Here is a 21906-nt window from a genome sequence, read left to right on the forward strand (position 1 = left end):
GGAACTCTAGTAGGCCCTATTTGTTTTTTATCCATAATCCGTAGTGTGTTTATGCTACATAGTAGATAATAGGGACTTTCAAAATCCCAATTTTGGAAAAGATGAATTGTAAGGCAATCATGTTCTGTGTTCAATCCGAAGCGTGCAACAACTTCTGGTGTGTTCTAGCTTATTTCTCCATTGCTTTTACTTTGTGTAGTCTGAGTAAAATAAGTTAGAGAGTTCTGAGCTGCATGCACTAGGAAACTTCAAGAGAACACAGTCAAACAGGACAAAATATATCTAAAAGTATGTAAAAACTTGTCTAACACCACGCTGTTTAGCCTTTATTAGAATGTAGCATTTTGTTACTGTATTGCAGTTAAATGATATTGATTCTAACATTTAGTTCTTGAAATTTGATGAACAAAATCGAGTATCTGGACTGATCTACATTGTTTTCTAAATGCTTTGACTTTGAATTGAACCTTTCCCTTAATATTTTGTATATCTATATATTTTGTTCTCCTGTGAAGTAGATGTTTGTTATTTTCTATCATAGTGAGTTTTAATAAAGTTAAATTTACAATTTGAAATAAATTATTAACTAAATATGAGAGTGTGTTGGACAGATTATCAGCGTATTTTTCACTGTTTTTCAGGGATCTCCATGGAAGGTGATGTATCACAGTCTTCGTCGCATACTTTGCAGTCTAAGGATGATCAGGACTACAGCGATACATTTTCTGAAGAAAGTTTTCAGTTGAATTCTGATGACTTCATTGATTCAGATAATTCAGTTTCTGATTATTCTGATGTCTCACCTCGAATGTTGAGACGATCCATCCGTTTAAGATCTAGGAGTGTGGAACAGGCAGGAACACGAAAACGAAGTCTATCTGAAACACGTTTTGCTTCTGTTTCCAAAAATAGTTCTAAATGCAAGAAGGTATATAATGCAGAATTGAGGAGAAGCAAATCAGTCTGTGAGGAATTTAATTCAAATAAACGTAATCAATCAAATCAAGGATCCAGACGTGCAATTGATGATAGAAAAAGTGCACCTTTGTTGTTAACAAACCATGATTATAATTTAAGTACTGACCGAATTCCATATGTTAAATTGCAACGCATTCTTCCCTTTGTCCCTGCATCATATGGTTGTGATGATTCTGAATTAGATAGAGTTCCATTACTTCCCACCACTACACCAAATACTGTCAGCAAATGGTCTTCTGGTTTGTGCAGTAATAGATCTAATGATCTTGAAGGTGTCGATCAAGTGCCAGATGAAATACAGTTTAATCATTCTTCTCAGCTAACACAGATTGATCAATCATCTAAACAGTTGCAAGTCGGGACACCTGGTAATGTTTCACAAGTACAGCAGCCATCTAATATACTTCAGATTAATGGCTCATCTGAATTACAAGTTAATCCTTCAGCTTGTCGGTTAAATGATTCAGATGAAAGTTTACATCATGAAAATTTTGATATCAGACGTAGAGTCCCTTGTGTTCTTTGTGGATTAACCTTTGAAAATAACATGCTCTTATACAGTCATTTCCATACCCACACACCACCTATTTTTTTAAAGTAAGGTGAATATTCAATAGAAGAAAGTGCTTTGAAGATTGACTTACAGTATATAGACTAAACACAGTATTACTAAATTTCATATCGTTGTATTGCACGGGTTTAATTTATCATTATTGAATCCTCAGATAATAAAAATAAATTCAGTAAAGCAAGAAACATTTCTGATCTCCTCAATAGGCCTGACGATATATTGTATTAAAATCGAATGATTAATGACTTCATTTGTTTTATTTGTTTTATTATTTTTTTTATTTTTCTCCATGTTTGATAGAGTACTGATTATTAAGAGTTTATCTTCCTGATGAAAGTTTCGTAACTATTATAGGTGATTGCTAAGTGAAATGTGATGAACGAAAGTAAGATGTGCAAAATTTTCATGACATTTAAAAAATATGACAACAGATTTTAATTTTTAATAAAAAATCTATTAATGACATAAAATTAATTGCGTCTCACATTAATTTGATATGGACTATTTTGTGGAAACTTCATACATTTTTCTCATTTCTCTTGTCAGCTGTTATTAATATAAACTATTTAATGTAATATTATGTGGTTGTTTGCAGTCTGATCATTTTTTCTTGAATAAAATATGAGTGGCTTCATGTAATTTTAAACTGGCTGATCTCTTACTTCTATACTCACAGTCAGTATGGTACACATGGAATATCGTAGAATGTAATGGAGAATGCATCCTATTCAACTAAATTCAAATTTATTCTTTTCCTACAACAAACTTATGCTTTGAATAGATTACATTAGTTACTAAAAAATGTTTACTCTTCTTTCGTGGTTTAAATAATAGAATAACAGGAAATAGACGTACAATTTTCAGGAACAATTACGGTATTTATGTTTCAAAGAAACTATGCATAATAATAATATGTAGGTCTGCAGTGTTGATGGTTTGAGAATGAAATAGTTATACTAGAGCCTACATCGAAAAATCCTGTTTAAAGAGAGTAAATTAAATTTAGGTTTTGATTTATTTATTTTTTAACTACAATCATTTCAGTTGAGAAACTATATTCTTACTTGCATTTCTATTTGAGTAAAATAACATGACAGTTTTTACTGTAAAGTAATTTCATGAGCACACATTTGGAGTATGAGAATTGAGTTTATTGAGAAATACACTAAATTTAAATAAAATAAATAACATTCAAGAATTATATTTATACATGTGCTGTAATAATTATGAAGTTTATACATTAGCGTTGGCCAATAATTTGATAATATGTAAAATTATGCTTCCATAATTTAACTTCTGGGGTGTGAGGAAATAAAATGTCAGAAATGAAAAATTTAATCAAGATTTTGTGATCCAGTTGACTCATTTTTGTCCTTGTGCTATCTGTGTCTTTCTACTTTTCCCTTATCCTCAATAAGGAAGTGAGATGAGGATGCACAGTTCTTTTACAAATGATTTTCTTTTAACTGTAAAAAGATGCTGAAATGTCTCACATATTATGTGATATAATTGCTGGATCAAAATTGTATAATGGGTAACGAAATTAAAGATATATTGAAGTTAATAAATATTAATTAATAAAAACATATCATATTATAATAATAGCAAATATATGTTGATATTAACAACATGCGCAAACTTTTTAGCAACATGTCTTTTGATGTATAATTTGGCTTGAGTGTTTCAAATTCGGGATTTATTTGCATATTAAAACGTAAACTATTGTTTTTTAGCGCGAAATAAGACATTTTCAACTAAATTCACAAAAGATACATCAGAATCCACAATATTGACACAAACGTTATGGAGAATCTGTATGGTATGTATTTCAAAATAACATTTTTCGTCTAATTCATGGCATTATAGATTGAAGTCAGAGAATTTCAGTTAATGGGAGCAGTACCATTTGTGTGGCACAGATCCTAGTGGGGGTTATCTGAAGACTAGTGACTTTGCAGTTAGGTGCCTTGAAGTTATGTGTTAACTGAGAACATTTTTTCTGCCCATTCAATGTATTTGTTGATAGCTTACCTAACGTTTGTTTAGGAAATACTGATACCTTAATATTATGTACTTTAGAGAAAGTTTGAATTAATGATATATGTCTTCTTGATTTAAGACGTTTGTTGGTAACAGCATATTGTTTTGTTGTATGGTAAAACCTCTCAAGTTGGATAAGTGTGTATCTTGGATATTTTTACTTTGGAACCAGTTAAAATGCTATAAATTGACAAGGTTTTTTAATCAGTTGTTATAGTACTTATAACAGTAAAATACTTTGTGTATTTTCCTTGCTCAGTACCACATGCAGGGTACACTACTGCATTAAGAATTTTTGATCCACTCAATATCTTGGAAACTTATGTAAGTTTGACACGTTTTGGTGAAACTGTAAGGTGTCCAACTTACAGAAGTTTTACTGTGTATTTATAATTCATGCTAGGGACTGAAATTTGAAATTCGAGAATGAAGAAAAATAGACACGTCATAGTGAAAGTGCCATAAGTTATCTTGCCAACTAGTGAATTCAATTTGGAATGATTTTTATTCTGTGGTATACTACTGTAGTATTGCAGAGACTGTACGACAGTTTGTGTATACATACATGCATGATTATTTTCAATTTTTTTATTAGTTTGACGCATGCCAGTTTTTTCACTTACTTAAAGTGAAGTTATTGATTCTAATAAATTTGTAACCAGTTATTACTGTATATTTAATAAATGATTTATTTCTCAAATTATCACATCTCTATGTTTTAGAAAGATATGTACAATCCTTGTTTAGTCAGCAGTCCTAAGACAGGTTGGAACCTCATTAAGTGACACAAATAAGACATCACTCTTGAGGTAACTAAGGTAGGAGCTAATGATGTAGGTGGTCATCCATTGCATACATCGCTGACCAGTAACATATTTCACTAATCAGCCTTATAATAGTCCTACTTAATCTGTGTAAGTTTACATATCACCGAACCTCAGAGGTGGAATTTTTAAAGTGTGTTTTGAAATTTCTAAATGGTGCATATTTGTGGGCAGTAGTTTTACTTCAATTATTACTGACAAAAGACAATTGTTATTTTGTTTTAAGATTGGTGTCTTGGAAGCTTCAGATTTACCTGTATCTCACATACTTGAACTTTACACTTATGTGCTTTACTCACAAATGGCTTTCAGAGAACCTGAGAGTTCATTGCCAGTCTCACATAAGCCCACTGTCGGTCCCTTGAGCAAGATTAATCCAGTCCCTACCATCATATCCCACCTTCCTCAAATCCATTTTAATATTATTCTCCCATCTATGTCTCGGCCTCCCCAAGGGTCTTTTTCCCTCATGTCTCCCAACTAACACACTATATGCATTTCTGGATTCACTCATATGTGCTACATGCCCTACCTATCTTAAACATCTGGATTTAATGTTCCTAATTATGGGGAAAATTGAGCTGGGATCTGGTATAGTTTCTGGGTAGTTCAGTCGGTAGAGCATTGGCATGCTCAGCCAGGGTCCCAGGTTCGATACCTGGCCCTGGAACAATTTTTCTCTTGAAATTATTCAACTACATTATTTCTTATGTTAGGGAAGAATATGATAAAATCTTTAAAAGCATTCTTGAGCAAATCCTGTTCATGCTGCTAATAGCTAAAATAAAGTATGATGAAAGAGTAATGGAACGGAGAAAAACTCTCTCCGGCGCCGGGATTTGAACCCGGGTTTTCAGCTCTACGTGCTGATGCTTATCCACTGAGCCACACCGGATACCCACCCCGGCGTCGGACAGATTCATCTCAGACGATTCTGTCCGACGCCGGGGTGGGTATCAGACGATTCTGTCTGACGCCGGGGTGGGTATCCTGTGTGGCTCAGTGGATAAAGCATCAGCACGTAGAGCTGAAAACCCGGGTTCAAATCCCGGCGCCGGAGAGAGTTTTTCTCCGTTACATTACTCTTTCATCGTATGATGATGCAGAATATCTGCATGGAAATATCATATGTACTTCAGTACATTAAAATAATATATATAAAATAAAGTAGCTATTTTCCGAGTAACAAGTTTACTATTAATGTGCTTACTGTTTAGTAAAATAAACTTGTAAATATTGAATATGAACAAAATTCTTTCAGTAATATCTCAAAAGGAACAGTGTGCAGTGGGTGGGTGGAGAGACACACAATCATAATTTCTTATGGTCTTAATTTTTCTCAAATTTAAGATCTACTTCATCTTTTGAAACAGGATTAGCATAATAATTACTCTTACCAAGGAAAAAAGTGGGTCAAAATAGATATCGAAGGAAAACCCCAACATTCGTTAGACTGCAAGGATACCGTAGCCAAATGTTGAATTCCAACAGGTCATGACTGCTTGATACACCATTTGAACAGGAAGAAAATATTCGACATGGACACCTATATGTTATGCAACACAGATGCTGTAATGAATGCAGCGCTCTAAGTAAACATTAAGTGCACAAGATATAACTAGCTTATATTGGGAAGCAAGAAGAAAAATGGTGTAATTACCAAGATCCAGGACATTGGATATCATAATAATAATAATTAATCTAGTAATTTGAAAACACTTTTTCTATTTATAAAGTTATGTATCAATTCAAGAAACATTGCAAAAATTAAGAGACCAAAATGGGATAGAGAAAATTGAACTATTTTGTGTTATGTAGGCCTATAATAATTTCTTTGTTATCTTTTTAAACGAATGAAACAATAAAATTGGCAAGTAACATTTCATTGAAGGTTCAAAGATATCAATTAATCAACCAATCAATCTTCTTAATGTATCCAGCTGTTTGCTGACAACGTAAAGTCCACTATAGTCCACTGTAGTCTATTCAGTTGTTGTTTTTCACGAGAAATGAGGGGTATTTTGAGCGGTGTTCATTATAGATGCCTGTTGCTAGTAGCCAGAGGTGGGGAGTAAAGGTTCAAAGATAGACTTAATAAGAAAATTTGTAGACTTAGTAAGAAAATTTGTATACATTTAAATTCAAATTAGGTCATTGGCATCGTCTATATTAATGAGCAGGAGTTGTGCTTCAGGGTTGCCTTTGGGCGTGGGTTTGAATTCTACTTGGCATGATTATGTGGATTTTTGGAGAGGGGAGTTTCTCCAACTACAGAGCATATTCAGGTAATCTCATGGTGAATCCTCGGACTCATCTTGCTATCACTAATTTCACCAATGCTAGGTAACTTCATAGTTGATACAGTTGTTAACAAATTTACAAAAAGATCTCAAATTCGAAGTTGGGGTGGGGAAATTTGTCGTGGTTTTAAACTTACAAGAGGTGAAGGAAGAAACAGAAAAAGAACGAAACAAATTTGGAAATTAAAATGAAAAATAAGAGTTGAAAGTATAAATACAGTAATATAATCACAAGATTTGTGCAAAATAAGTTTAATCTTTTAACAGAATGGTGAAATTCAGTGACACTCTTATTCTTATTCTTCCAATTATGTTTTTGGCCTAATACCCTGTTGCAGTGTTACTCAACCATTTTAGCAGACAGCTGAAAGATTTTTTTTTTCTTAGATGGTAACTTATTCAGAAGTCATTCTGATTATGTGAGATCTTCATTTGGTTCTAATTTTGAATGTTTTTAAAATTGAATTAATATTTAATTGCTCTAAAATATCAGTACTTTTCTTCTTGTCTAATTTAGTGTAGCAGTCTGAGTTATTCTTAAAAACTACATTTTCTTGGAAGTAGTTTGGTGTTCATCACATTTATGTATGGTCCAAGCTTCACTATCTTACATGAAAATTAGTCTCATCAATATTTTAAGACTTTAATTCTAGTATGATTTTGAGGAAAAAGTTTTAAAAATATTATTAATAACATTCATTGAATGATTAAAACTATTTAATTTTGTTTATGTATCATTTTATAATTGATAGCTCAAAAAATTGCCTAGATATTTAGCATCCAAACTTAAAAAATTTGTTACTGAATCAAACAAGAGACTCACATCTGAAGCAGACAGTTTTCATGTTTTGGAAGCTTTGGACCACAGTCTCGCTCAAAATAGTATCTTCACTTTCAATCATACGCGTGGCCCCCCCACCCCCACCCCAAGAATGCCAATATGTGAATAAAAACCATATAAATAACAAACACTGAACTGAATTAAACTAAAGCCTTCAGCTCTAACCTACATTATGATTATTTACTTATCTACCATATTCTCCCTGTCTACATACTGTACCTATTATATTCAACCTAACTTCTAAATTATGTTACGTATGAAAGTCTTTTCTTTGCATTGTTTGCAATGTTACTTTGACGTCATATGTTGTTTGTATGTATTACTCATTTGACTATTCTGTAATTCTAATGTAAAGTACAAGTAGCCGTATGGTGTGAAAATACAGTAGTACATTTCTGTCATTGATAATTTCAGATATGGACTTCCTTATTCCATTTCATGTTAAAATACTAAATCACAATGCATAGGAAGGAAACAAGTTAAGAAGTGATATGAAGCATACTAACAAACAATTAATATGTTCCAGTCATGTTCAGTATAACAGTGGGAAATCAGAAGTACTGAAGGGTTCAGACATGCTAGATTTTATTTTACATGACTTACAGTATCATTAGCAGCTATTCAGTTCTACATAACTATTTTAGGTTTTTCATGTACACGATATTAGTTTAAACATTTACGAACCAGTTGCTTAATCTGATGTTACTAATTTATCATACCGCTTATTTACACATAATTAAATTATATATGACAACAACAACAGTAATTGAATCACTAAATATGAAAAGGGAATAAGTCACCTTCAGTTAGTTTTGAGAAAAACACAAATAACTTCTGCACACAACGAAATATAAACAAATTGCATCGAAAATATTCCTATGAAACAGTCAAGTCTACACAAGATATTTATTTAAAAAACATGTGTATTTCTCAATTTATTCTGTCCTATGGAAACAATGTTTTTGTGTGGACTTGTTCCCCTTTCATATCTAACGAAATATATTGTAAAAAATATTGAACAAATGTATCGTTATCTCTGTTATTGAAATCGAAAGCTTTATTGTATGCCAATTTATGAACAATAGTAGAGTGTAGACCATAGAAACATAGAAACCAAGAACTTTTTATGTGGGGACTTGTTCCCCTTTCATATCTAATGAAATATATTGTAAAAATGTTAAACAAAATGTATTGTTATCTCTGTTATTGAAATCAAAAGCTTTATTATATGCCAATTTATGAACAATAGTAGAGTATAAAATATAGAAACATTGAAAGCTGTCGGTTATTACATAAACTCCTGACTTCAGCCATTTTTATTCGATTTTCCTTGTAGTGATCACTGTTTACAACACATTTCTTGCGTTTTGCAGGACTTGAAGCAGCACTACTTTCATCGTTTGACACAATTTTACTCATGTTACATATTTTCCCTCTAGATCACAGGAACAACAAACTTGAATTTCTTATGTGAAGGGAACAAGTCGTGGACTGAGCTCATTTTTCAAAGTAAATATGAAAACTAAAGTGTTGAAATCTAGACTAAGGAAATGCGGGATATGTTCCCTTTTCATGCATAATGAAAGAGCATACCGAAATTAGTATGACTACAGTCTTAACTCATTTTTGCCAAAACTGGGACTTATTTCCTTTTCATATTTAGTGATTCAATTATATTTCAAGATATATTCCTTAATTATAAGATACACAACACTATAAAGAAACTTTAAGGGAAATGCAGTTTTATAGACCTAATAAAGTTTGAAAGGTTTGATGGAAGAAGGGCCTTCCCGTGTTTTTAAACTTCTTCCACCAATAAGGGAAGCAGTGAGTTTTGCTCCTCTTCTTCAATAACAAAAATAACAAGGTTAGGCATATCTCATAAGAAAAAAAAAAAAAAAACTCTAGAACATATACACTGCTACCATATTTTGCAAAAAAGAAAACTAATTTGAATGGGAGAGTGGGATAGGTCCTTGTTTCATTAAGCCCTTCAATTCATTTAGATATATCATAGTTTCCAGGTACATGCAAAAATATTAATTCCACTGTGGAAGCCTTCTTGGTACAACTGAAAACCATAAAACACAATAACTACTGAAGTTTTCCTGGCGACATAATGACTCGAAATTTTCTTGGGCTTCCAGCCAGGTAAAATGTTGGTGATACACCAGTGTTTCGAGGATGTTCATCTTCCTTGTCTTCAGGGTGAACTGATAACTAGGAGGGCTCAGGAGAACATATCCGCTGGGCTTTCCAAGAGACTTGTGATCAGGCAGCTCTGCACATCACAAGGGAACACATCAGCCGCATTCACACTACGGTCTGCGACATGACAACCCATTCAGCGCCTAGCTGCTCAGCTGGCTCTTCCTCCCAACACTATAAATATGGAACACAATATCCCCCCCAGTTATCAGTTTATTCTGAAGATAAGGAAGATGAACATCCTCGAAACATTGGTGTATCACCAACATTTTACCTGGCTGGAAACTTGATAAAATTTCTAGTCGTAAAACACAAATTGACCTCATAGAATATGCTAGAAGAAAAAGTGAATTGTATGATCCCGAAAGTAAGCCAATTTGTTGGTTTTATAACATGTTTAAAAATGAGAGAATTAACATTTTAATCTTTATTTTGATTTGAATTTAAAATAATAGTGCGTAGTGATAGAATGTTTAATATCATCTAAGTGTAAGAATTGTACATAGTTATGGAGTAATAATTGTGATTACTATCTTTTTCTATTCTTATCTGAATTATAATATTAACAAGGGTTCTTTAAGGAAGTTTTATATTTGTACATACAGAGTTCCATATTGAACACCATTTTTTCATGTGTTCAGAAATCAGATCAAACCATTTGTGTATATATATGTTTCTTACAAGTATTACATTATAGCTGTAACTTCTTATGTTTCTAGACTTCAGTGGAACGTGGAACATATGGCAAAATGTATATCAACATTCCATGGCAAAAGTGTCAGATGAGTACAGTATCAACATGCAACAGCTGTCAAGCGACTACAGTTCCAATGTTCAACAACAGGTGTCGTGGCGTAGCATGAGACGTGTGGGAGGTACCAAGAAATTCGTGTGCAAGAAATGTGGTCGAGGATACATGTGGAGTAGTGCATTGAAGAGACACATGAATCTCGAATGCAACAAAGAACCTACGTATCAGTGCCCATATTGTCCATTACGAACAAGACAATTGTGTAGCATGAAACGTCATCTTAAAAATAAGCATCAGTCTTAAAAATTATTCACAGCAATGAGGGAGATTCATCAGTGCTTTACAAGAAACTAATTCTTTTGAGTTCTTAAAATCGTTATATAATTTTGAATGTAGAACTGAGGGATAATGTTAAATCTTTTGATTAAAACAAAAATGAAAAGTATATTTATTCAAAGTTCTTTAACTTCTGTTCATGAAATTTTCATATAGTTAATTGATGTTAGTTGTCTCCAAAGAGATCATAGGACAATTTACTATTACTACTTTGAGATATCTCATATGTAAGTTTCGTAATGATATCTTTTATATAACTATTCAGTAATATCAATTCTTGTCATTTTATTTATATGATTAAATCTAGCTGTTATTCTAGAAGTATTTGAATTATACTTAGCTTCATGTTTCATTACATATAGTTAAGCTTGTAAGTTCTATTTACTGTTGTATTAATACTTCACAATGGCATAGTGTAAGGGAAAGCAAAATAAATAATGTCCACCCTACATTTTTGAAAAGGACTATTTGGTTAATAGTTTACTTCGTTAAATTCATTGTTTATTTTTCCTTTAAAATCATTCAGTAATATTTAATTAATCACTTAATTCCTGTATTCTGTAGAAAAATGTTTGACGTATCATTACTATAGTATATTGCTCTCCTCCATCCCCCAAGCAATAGCAAATCCATGTCTTGGGTCTGATGGTATGTAATTACAAAAGTGTTTTTTTTTATACTCTTCTATAATATGAGGACAAAGTGAATAGAAGTAGTAAATGTGATCATTCCATTCATGTGCTATGCTTTTAGTATTAAGGCAGCTGAGTTAGTGAAACAGCTGACACATTCACAAAGCATATCACGAGTTGCTGAAATAAAAATACATTGCTTTCTTATTAATAATGGCACGACTTTTTCACATAGTTATTTAGTGTGAATAAATAAAACTTTTTTTGTGCATTTCTTTCACCAGTAATATTTGTGTTGTTTTGTACCATGATGTACATCTGGATATGAAGGTTTAAAGGTGGTTTAATTTATCATTTGCTCTGTCCTAAATTGGTAAAAATTCAGACAAATTTACTAATGTTGAAAAAGTCCCTTCCCCTACAGATATGTTAGTTTCTTTAAATTTCGGTAGCATTTACGAGGCATTAAGATAAGTTGACATCCTTTATTCAGAATATTTGAATATATTTAATTCGTAAGAAATTACTTCTGGATAACAAATACAAATGTAAAATAAAAAAGAAGATGGAATTTCCTTTAAAATCAAATGATTTTCTTATACTCCTCTCTTGTATGGAGGAGAGACCAGAAGGCTTACACTGCAGCCTGAGACTTATTGTGCTTACCACTCCTATTCTGTGAATGATTGGGTAGCTGAACAGCTGCATTCTTGTACAAGTATACTCCATTTTATTTCAAGGAGTGCAGTTCGGTGGCTCCTTTGAACACCCACTAACAGATTAATGACTTCCTACACAAACACCTCTGATAATTCTATCTTGTCCCCTCGTCCGAACATTGCACAGTTGCCACAATCCTGGTGACCCTCGAAATGAGACAGTGAGACTGGCGGGATTCTTGGAATTCGGAAAGATGCGGCAACTCTGACTCCACATGGATTTGACGGGAGCCTGTCAATTCTTCTGAACGATGGTTGTGATTGGTTACTGACAGGAGAAGACAAGATTTCCGTCGCAGTAAGGAAGACATTTATTTATGACAACCAATTAGTAGGGGGCAGTAGAAGGTCTGTCGGCAAAGTCCTTTCTATGAAACTGCACTCCATGAAATAAAATGCAGTATACAGCATGCTGCACTGTGAACTTAACCCAGGCTATTGTGTGGATGATGATAATATGTGAATTAATGATGGCGAAAAGAGTCTGAGGTCCAACACCGAAAGTTACTCAGCAATTCTGCTGCTTCTGTTGGTTGAGGGAAAATCCCAGAAAAAACCCCAACTAGGTATTTTGTCTCAAACAGGATTTGAATCCGGGCCTGCTTGTTTCATGGCCAGACGTGCTAACCATTACTCCCCAGCGGTGGACTTTTCTTCTTATACTTAGTAAAACACTCTTACAATTTCGGAAGCATTACATAACTTCGCATAATAGCCCTGTCTTTGAATAATGAAAGTCTTATTCTTTATCTAAATAAAATAAAGTAGTTTATTTGCGTATTTCTGTTTCAGTTATGTAAGAAATCGACTTGTTTTTATAAACCTCAAAATACTCTCTTTAAAATATCTTGGAGGGAGGGGGGGGAGGCACTTATTTCCAGTTATGGATTCTGTGTAATGTATATTTTACTTCAATTACGTATTCTTTTAAAGTAAAGAACGAAATGTTATAAATAGTGGTAATGCATGAAAGAGTATAGTATAAAATGCAACACAAATATTGAATTAACAAAATAAGAATCTGCCACTGGCTCAGTCGATGGAGGCGCTTATCTTCTGATCTGGAACTGCGCATGGGCGTGGGTTCGATTCCCATTTGGGCTGATTACCTGTTTTTTTTCCCGAGGTTTTCCCCAACTGAAAGGTGAATGTCAGTATAATCTATGTCGAATCCTAGGCCCTATCTCGTCAAATACCATCTTGCTATAATCAATTTCATCGACACTAAATAACCTAGTAGTTGATATAGCGTCGTTAAATAACTAATTTTAAAAATAAGAATCATATGGAGAAGCTAGTACTGCTTTGCTCATGCATTGGCCGAATGAACACAATTTCTGCTTCTATTGAATATGATGAAAATTGTTATTATTTAGTGCAGTGTGCACCAGAGACATCTATCCATGACTTGTGTTAATAATGAAATTGGCTTGTAACTAATTACAGTAAGTGTTATTTAATATTACATTAACTTTTCCTCGTCATTACGAATTATTAAGTCAATGTACTGCAAGTTATGTAATGTGTATTAGTGAAACGAAAAAAATAAATAGACCAAGTGGGAGGTCTTCTGAATTTTATTTTAAAACCATCTGCTTTCTACGTTAGTACTTTAAGAGTTGTGACAGTTTTCTGACAGATGATGTATTAATTCATAGCCATTCATTTTATACATTCTGCAATTGAAATGGTTGTAATACAAACATTAACTTCTATTGTTATGTTTTAACATCTTTACAAGGTGATGCTGATTTTTGTTGCAGTTTTTTTTTAATTTGATATTATTATTAGGAACTTTTATATTCTGCTAATATCCACATTTTTATTTTCCTGTTGATACATCATAGTATGTTACTTCTACAGCTACAGTTAATAATATTGGTAGTATTAAGAGTAGTAGTAATAATAATAATAATAATAATAATAATAATAATAATAATAATAATTTGAAAACTAGCTTTTGTAAAGAAAATAGTGAACTTATTTTGTAAAGTAATAATATTAAAGTGGTAATACGGACTATTTCTTCAGGAACAAAAAATTCTGATAAGGAATTGTAATGTAGGAATAGACATCATTCCTGATTTCTCTCTTTGCAGATAACGTGTTACATAATGAGTAGTACAATTTTAAACATAAATTTTACTTAATATCATTCTTTAATATTATTATTAATTGCTTGTTTTCGTTTAAACTTCATAATACATCTAAGATTATTTTAATCGTCTAATAGACTACTAAATTATTGGCATAAGTTTGTGGCTTTTAAAGTATATGAGGAATGGTAAAAGAGATTAAAGAAACTTGCATTTTTTCTCAGTGTTGTTGATGTGCTGTATATTTTCAGGTTACTAGTCAATAAAAGTTTATTTATATTAATGAGAATAAAATATGCGTGATAAATCAACTTTATTTTTAATGTGCATTGCTGTCTAGAAATGTTGCTGAAAGCTATAAAACTATGGCTGTCCAAGTATTTTTCACTTATACAGTGATTTATGTAAATTGAAAAATGTAGTTCGCTGTAATCTTGACAGGCTTCTTTCTTTTGGCATTAATTGTGTTATTATTCTAGCCCTAATTTTCTGAGTTTACAAGTGTCAAGTAGTAAAAGAACAGGAACTGAGAACTGCTTATACAATTCAGAGCATATATTGAATTTGTTTTTTCCATCATACCAATTTTTCTAAATATCATTAATGTTAACCACGCTCTATATATGTGTGCGTAAACATACACACACACACACACACACACTTACAGTGTGACCAAACATAGTTATGCAGTTATTTTACTCACCAACATTGAATTCCGACATTGTTATTGAAAGCATGATTAAATAAAATACTGTCCAAATTTCACGAGAGAATCCCTGTGAGGGGAGTATGGTCCTTGCAGGGTAAGAGGAGAAGGTAAGCTAGTATCTCAGCACCTCTGAAGGAACAGGTGGATGGGGGTGGTGTCAATGTGCAGCTGGTACATACAAGACTCAGTCATTAGCCGACCATTTCTGTGTCCGGGGTTGGTTATAAGAGTGGGGGGGGGGGAAACTCGCATTCCTTGCTTGGATCTTCTTCTGAAATGCGAACAGTACTACTGCTACCAGACTATTGTTCATCAATGCTACACAAGATTATAAAACATTATAGACCACATATGGACGGCCAGGTAGCTCAGTTGGTAGAGCAGCTGGCTACGGACTGGAAGGTCCGGGGTTCGATCCCGGGTGGTGACAGGATTTTTTCTCGTTGCCAAACTTTCAGAACGGCCCCGAGGTTCACTCAGCCTCCTATAAAATTGAGTACCGGGTCTTTTCCGGGCGTAAAAGGCGGTCAGAGCGTGGTACCGACCACACCACCTCATTCTAGTGCCGAGGTCATGGAAAGCATGGGGCTCTACCTCCATGCCCCCCAAGTGCCTTCATGGCATGTTACGGGGATACCTTTACCTTTACCTTTTATAGACCACATATGAGCATACTTTCTAATCTGATTGATCTATGTTTCTTTGAAGATTCCATGCAGGTAAATATAGAAAAATTTACTATGGGTATTTCATTTCTTATCAAAAATGTTTGATTAATAAATGACATTTATTATGTGTGCGGTAGGTACATTGAAACCGAGTTTTTTTAATTTGCTTTAAACATAATTTTATACAGGAAAAACAGATTTTCCTTTTATTTATTTAATAAAATAATGACAATCTTTACTGAAATTAAAAGTACAGAAGTGTTGTGCAACATCAAGAAATAATTTTCCAGAATTTTGTATTGCTTGTGGTTTGAGACTTTCATGCTGTTCAGCATATTACGATATTTCTGGATATTTGTATCATGTCTTAGCTGTAAAGACTTCCAACGTTTCGGAACTAGGTATTGGCCCCATCATCAAGGAAGACAGGGAAAAGGGTGCACTTATCAATTGAATCATCCACACCTGTGGAGTAATGGTCAGCATGTCTGGCCGTGAAACCAGGTGGCCCGGGTTCGAATCCCAGTCGGGGCAAGTTATCTGGTTGAGGTTTTTCCGGGGTTTTCCCTCAACCCAATACGAGCAAATGCTGGGTAACTTTCGGTGCTGGACCCCGGACTCATTTCACCGGCATTATCACCTTCATTTCATTCAAACGCTAAATAACCTGAGATGTTGATACAGCGTCGTAAAATAACCCAATAAAAAGAACTTATCTATTGGATCCGTTACCAAGAGCTGCTATCTAGACTCACAGTGATGGAGCTGATATGTTGCTGCGAAATGTTGCCTGTCTCTACATCTGTGACATGGTGCAAATACTCGAAAGCTCGTCCCATCCTGTATTGCAATTAAATACATGTATTTAATGAAATAATACCTTTACTGATTATCACCATTAAATCGACAAAAAATTTGTTCTGGCACCGGGAATCGAACCCGGGACCTCTCAGCTCTGCGTGCTGAGGGCTCTTTCCAACTGGTGCCGGAACGAATTTTTCTCGATTTAATGGTGATAATACACATTGACTACTTCATAGTAGTCGTGTTAATATTCAATGAGGATGGCGAGACCTCATATAATGAACATTTGACCTTTACTGATATTTCTCTTAAAATTCAAATTATTACAACACTCTTCTGATTGAGAATCAGACGCAAATTGACATGAACTTTCACAACTCAAGATCGTCTCATAAGTTAGTAGTGTCAGTATAATTTCGTGTATCACTTTATATATAATGATAATCATAAGACTATAGTCTGTGTATTTTGAACTGACAGCTCAAGATCAAGCAATGGACTGCATTTGTCATGCGTGCATACCCCCACTCCTGGATAGTTCTCCTCAAGAAAAGTCAGCTGGACCAGTGGTGTGGCATGTTAAAAGGGAAGGGGACCAGCCAGAGCTTAGGAGAAGGGGTACAGTGCGGAGGAGACAAAATGACCTTGATCCGCCAGTTTGAAGTGCACAGACTGTAGTAGTCATTATTGAGTATCGTATGAAAATTGATTTGTGTAAGAACTATTAAAATATTTTATATATATAATTTTAACTTTATTTGCAGAACTACAAGGTATTGTAGTAACAAATTTTGCCTTATGTGTATTTATTGAAACTTTCAATGAAATGGTATAAAGCAGTATCTGAGTAATGTAAATGTACCAAAATTTCATTATCTGTATGTGTGTGTATGCGTTTGTTTATTGATATGTCAGAATTTTCTCATGTTCAGAAGAAAAAAGCAAAAAAAGTATGAAGACTTTATTGAAATATATCAGTCCTAAAACATACAAAGTTTTAATGAAAAAAAGTTAAATAGACTTCATATATGCTCATTTTGTGAAGTGTAGGATAGTATCCAGTCTGTACTCAATTTCCATTCCAGTTCTTTATAGCACCTACAGAGTGAACACACCAATAGCTTCCACAATTCAGTCATGGTAATCTTAAGGTTCCATATTTAAAAATGTTTAATTTAGTTCCACTAAAGAAATACAGTGGCATGATGTCAGGAGAACGTGAAGGTCAGTGAGATCATATTATAGTTCATAGCAGTAGTTACTAAGTGGGGATCTGTATCCATGTGGGTAAGCATATTATCAGCACCAAGTGGATATGTGTGAAATCTGTTAGTTTCTTGCTAAAAGTTATGCTTTGATATGTGTTCATAATGTTTTCATATCTGTATTACTTTGAGAACATGACAGCATTCGAACATTTTTTATAGACGCCTGATATATTTAGGAGGAAATTTCGTTACAAAGAATGAGTATGGAACTCATAGTACTGGTTTAATATTATAAAGAAATACAAATCTTTTCTGCTTGCTTTACATTTGGACATGTTCTATTACCAGAAGGTCCAGTTTAAAGAATTGTGATTATGCCAAACTTATTCCTATTACTCGTATTATACACTGCATGCATATGCCTGTGTGAACATAGGGATGTGTATACTCATGTATAAAAGACACCATTATGAGTGTTTAATGCTCTTCAGAGTGAAGTCCTTAAGATTTAGCTGAACTATCAAATTTCTTTAAGGATTAGATTTTCTGTAACTAGCAGAGAAATTGATATTCTTTTGAGTATTAACTAATCTTACGCATTTGTGTTGCTGTGCTGTGATCATTAGGACCAGGATGTTCATGACCTAAAAAAAACCTATAAAATTCCCCGAAAATTCTCTTACATTGACCTAAAAAAGTAAAAAAAGGACTAATGAAAATTATCACTTTACCTATATATATATTATTAATAATGGTCTGTTAATTATTTAATAAGTAACTGTATTGTAAAACAAACTTTCTTAGTGGAATTAATTTATTACTACTGAAATAATAATTATCACTAGATTACTTATATTAAAATAATATGAAAAAAAAAAAACGTAAAACTGCTGCAGATATGATAATAACTGATTATGAAAAGTGTATATAGAACAATGAAGAAAAAAAATGATAAGCTAACATAAAAACATGAGTACTCCAGATGGATATGAGTTAGCCTAAGAACGATTTGTAAGAAAAATGCTGACATAAATTATTATTTAGAAATACAGATGACTACTTCAACTATAAAAATTACGTGAAAATGAAAATTTAACCACAGACAATAGGCCTATAAATAAATTACCTATAAAAATTTGTAAAATGAAGAAACTAACCTAAAACTACATATGAATGTTAAAATGACTTTAATCTGGAAAACATGGAAAAAATGCGATTTTGATGACCTATAAAAACCCCATTTATCTAACAAATTTTTTGGAAAATGCACTTAATTGCCACTATGCATCATCTCGCACTACTCAGATGAAAAGATGACTTTTCATCAAAATCTGGGCCCTACTATACTATAGTTTAGAGTTCTGGTGCAGTTGTGGCATTAACGAAAAAAAGCAACAACAAATATTACCAGTACTACTACTGCTGCTGCTCCTACTACCACCACCACCACCACCACCACTACCACCACCACTACTACTACTGCCACCTGTAATAATAATAACTGTAATATTAACTTCCATTAAATCGAAACATTATAGAAGAGAATATGTGGTAAGAATCAATTGTTTCAGCTATACTTAACATTCTTTGAATTACGAAAACATGTATTTTGACCTGAGATGGAGTATGTAAAATTGTAAGCAAGACTATTAACTACTGATATATTATTCTTCATTCCAGACATATTTCCATGGGAAAGCTGTGATGACCAAATAACAGCGGTGTTTGAGAGAGGTAGTGCAAGTTGCATCACTCAGCCTGCTATTAATCAAATTCCAAGTTCTGTACAGCAATATGGACAACAATTAAATGAAGAACTGTTTGGGAATTCTCAGTATTACAGTAACATAGAAAATTATCAATCACCCGGTACTGAAGAGAGAAGTAGGATTGACATACCGGAATTGCCAACAAGTTATGGGTGTCCCAATTGCTTTAAACAGTATTCTACAAAGTATACTTTGCTAAGACATATTAAATTTGAGTGTGGGAAAGAACCACAATTTCCATGTACTCAGTGCTTTAAGCGATTCAAACATAAGAGTCATTTAGTGAGACATATGAGAGTTTGTAAAGTTTACCTGAAAAGTAAATGAATGAATTGCATAACTGAAACTGCGTATTGAGCTGTTTACAGTGTTTTCATATTTTTATTGTGACGTAGTTCTATTATAAGTCTGCTATCTTACTTTATTAGCAATCATTCTAAAAACTGGTCTTGATGTGCTAACTAGAAGAATGTAGTTTTCTAATTTACAAAATGTTCTATACTAACTTGTGTAATAGCTTAACTTTGTAATTTAATAATATCATTTTCTGTATTAATTTCTTTGACATTGTTCCTTTGTACATAAAAATTTACTCAGGATTCAATAATAATTGACGGCATATAAAAGTGTAAATAAAAATATGAAATGCGTAAAGTATAATAAATTTATTATTTAAAGTTTTCTACTCCACATCTGAATGTGCGTGTTGTATGAAGATACTTTTTATTCATTGTGAAGAAATTACTAGGTACCTCCATTTATATGTCATTAATGTAATTTTGTAGTGAAAATAATCTATTAATGAAGGAGGGATGTGTTACATATATTTTAAGGTGCCTCACTGCACTTGTTTTGAACTGCTAGAGTGGAATTCATTTTAACTAGTTTTCTGAATTTTTTTAATTCATTGAACACATAACTCCTAAATTCAATTGTTTTTTTGTTGTATATGCATGTTGAAGTTTCTTTTAACATTGAATTTTATGGTTACTTACGCCAGTACACATATTAAATACAGTATACACTTCGCATTTTTTTAATAATCTGGAAGAGACTTATATGAAGTGGATTAATGAACTGTATTAATGCAATTTAAATACTATTGCTATCACTTTCACGTTTGAAGTGTCCATTCTGTCCAAAAATTTCTGTGTCATTTCATGAGATCTCAAGATTTTAGGATCAGATATCTGCTGTCCATGTTACTGGTGCATAATAGATTTAGCAACAGATCCATTTCCTAGGAACATGAACTAGAGTAAACGCAAGAAGAGCTTGCCACGGAAAGCTGCGCGAACTTTCGGAAACGTTCGGGTGCACTCGACCTCGCTTCGATTCGATTGGCAAACTGTCGACAGTTCTCAGTCGTCTGCTGGCTTGATGTTTCGAGTGAGATTTATCACAGCGCATGTAATGGAACCTAAACCTAGTTGCAGAGTAACTAGTAACATAACATTGTTGAAAATACAGAAGCACGAATTCTTTTACACAATATAAAATCACTGAATGAAATTACAAAGATGTTATAAGAAATATATGATCGTGTAATAATTGATATTTGACATTGTAATAAAATACTAATAACTAATACTATGTGATTTTATTAAAATGTTCCGATAACTAGCGTGGTAGTATGGTCGATTTATTTTAATCTGTATATACTCCTTATGTTACGAGCGAGCCTGTTTCGTTTTTCATACATTTATAAACGTTATAAATAATTCCCTAGTTTGACTGTGTAACGTTTCATTAGCACTTCCTAATTTAGAGCCAACGGGGGCATTGTTAAGTACATAGAATGTTATACAGAACTCTGTTATTTTACAAACACACTTTTAACTCTATAAAAATCCTGATATGAAGGATAAAACGCAGAATATGTAATGCGTACGCTGGCTTCTACCTGTTCTGCACAATACTTTTCAAGATACGAACAGCTCAAGACCGCGCTTTCGAATGAGCCCTGTAATCAGCATTAGGTGATTCATAGCAGCCCTGTAACGAGCATGGCGGCACGAGGACCGAATATCATTCTCTGCGCATCAGTCAAATGGGCAAGCTTTCTTTGCGCTTCCTCTACCTATATATCGTACCGGTACCTATAATAGTTACAAATTACATATATCTGGGCAGTGTTGTTGTAAAATATTTTTTATAGATTGGTGCTAATAATACTTGTATAGAATTCAAATTTAAATGTATTTATTTATACTTCGTTCTCCCATTAATTTATTGTCTTGAAGGTGAATTGAATTAAATATGTTATTAACTTTTTTTAGAAAGATAATGGATTGCAAACTTTACGGTCACTACCAAAAAACTAGAAATACCATTGAAGAGACCATTGAACAGATCTAATAAGGTTTGATACATTATTGATGATGATGGTGATGATAATTTTTTAAAATAGTTTTTCAATGAGGAAGAAATTATTTCATTACAGCCCTGAAAT

The 21906-nt window shown here is 33.1% G+C and overlaps 1 protein-coding gene across 39 annotated transcripts in view; it reads left to right on the plus strand.

Annotated features, from left to right (window-relative positions):
* LOC138713728 (longitudinals lacking protein, isoforms H/M/V-like) overlaps positions 1 to 21906 on the plus strand; it is a 614547-nt gene that overhangs the window by 144303 nt on the left and 448338 nt on the right. The window contains exon 5 of one of the 39 annotated variants that reach the window (XM_069846045.1): positions 642 to 2097. The exons of 36 other annotated variants lie outside the window; for them this stretch is intronic. In XM_069846045.1, the coding sequence (XP_069702146.1) occupies positions 642 to 1579 (938 nt within the window). In that variant the 3' untranslated portion in view covers positions 1580 to 2097. Of the gene's footprint in view, positions 1 to 641; positions 2098 to 10481; positions 13563 to 19365; positions 19797 to 21906 lie in introns of those variants that run through there. 2 more of the 39 variants (XM_069846053.1, XM_069846072.1) reach the window with 2 other exon arrangements.

This window comes from Periplaneta americana, chromosome 14, assembly GCF_040183065.1.
Source record: "Periplaneta americana isolate PAMFEO1 chromosome 14, P.americana_PAMFEO1_priV1, whole genome shotgun sequence".
Lineage (NCBI taxonomy): Eukaryota > Metazoa > Arthropoda > Insecta > Blattodea > Blattidae > Periplaneta > Periplaneta americana.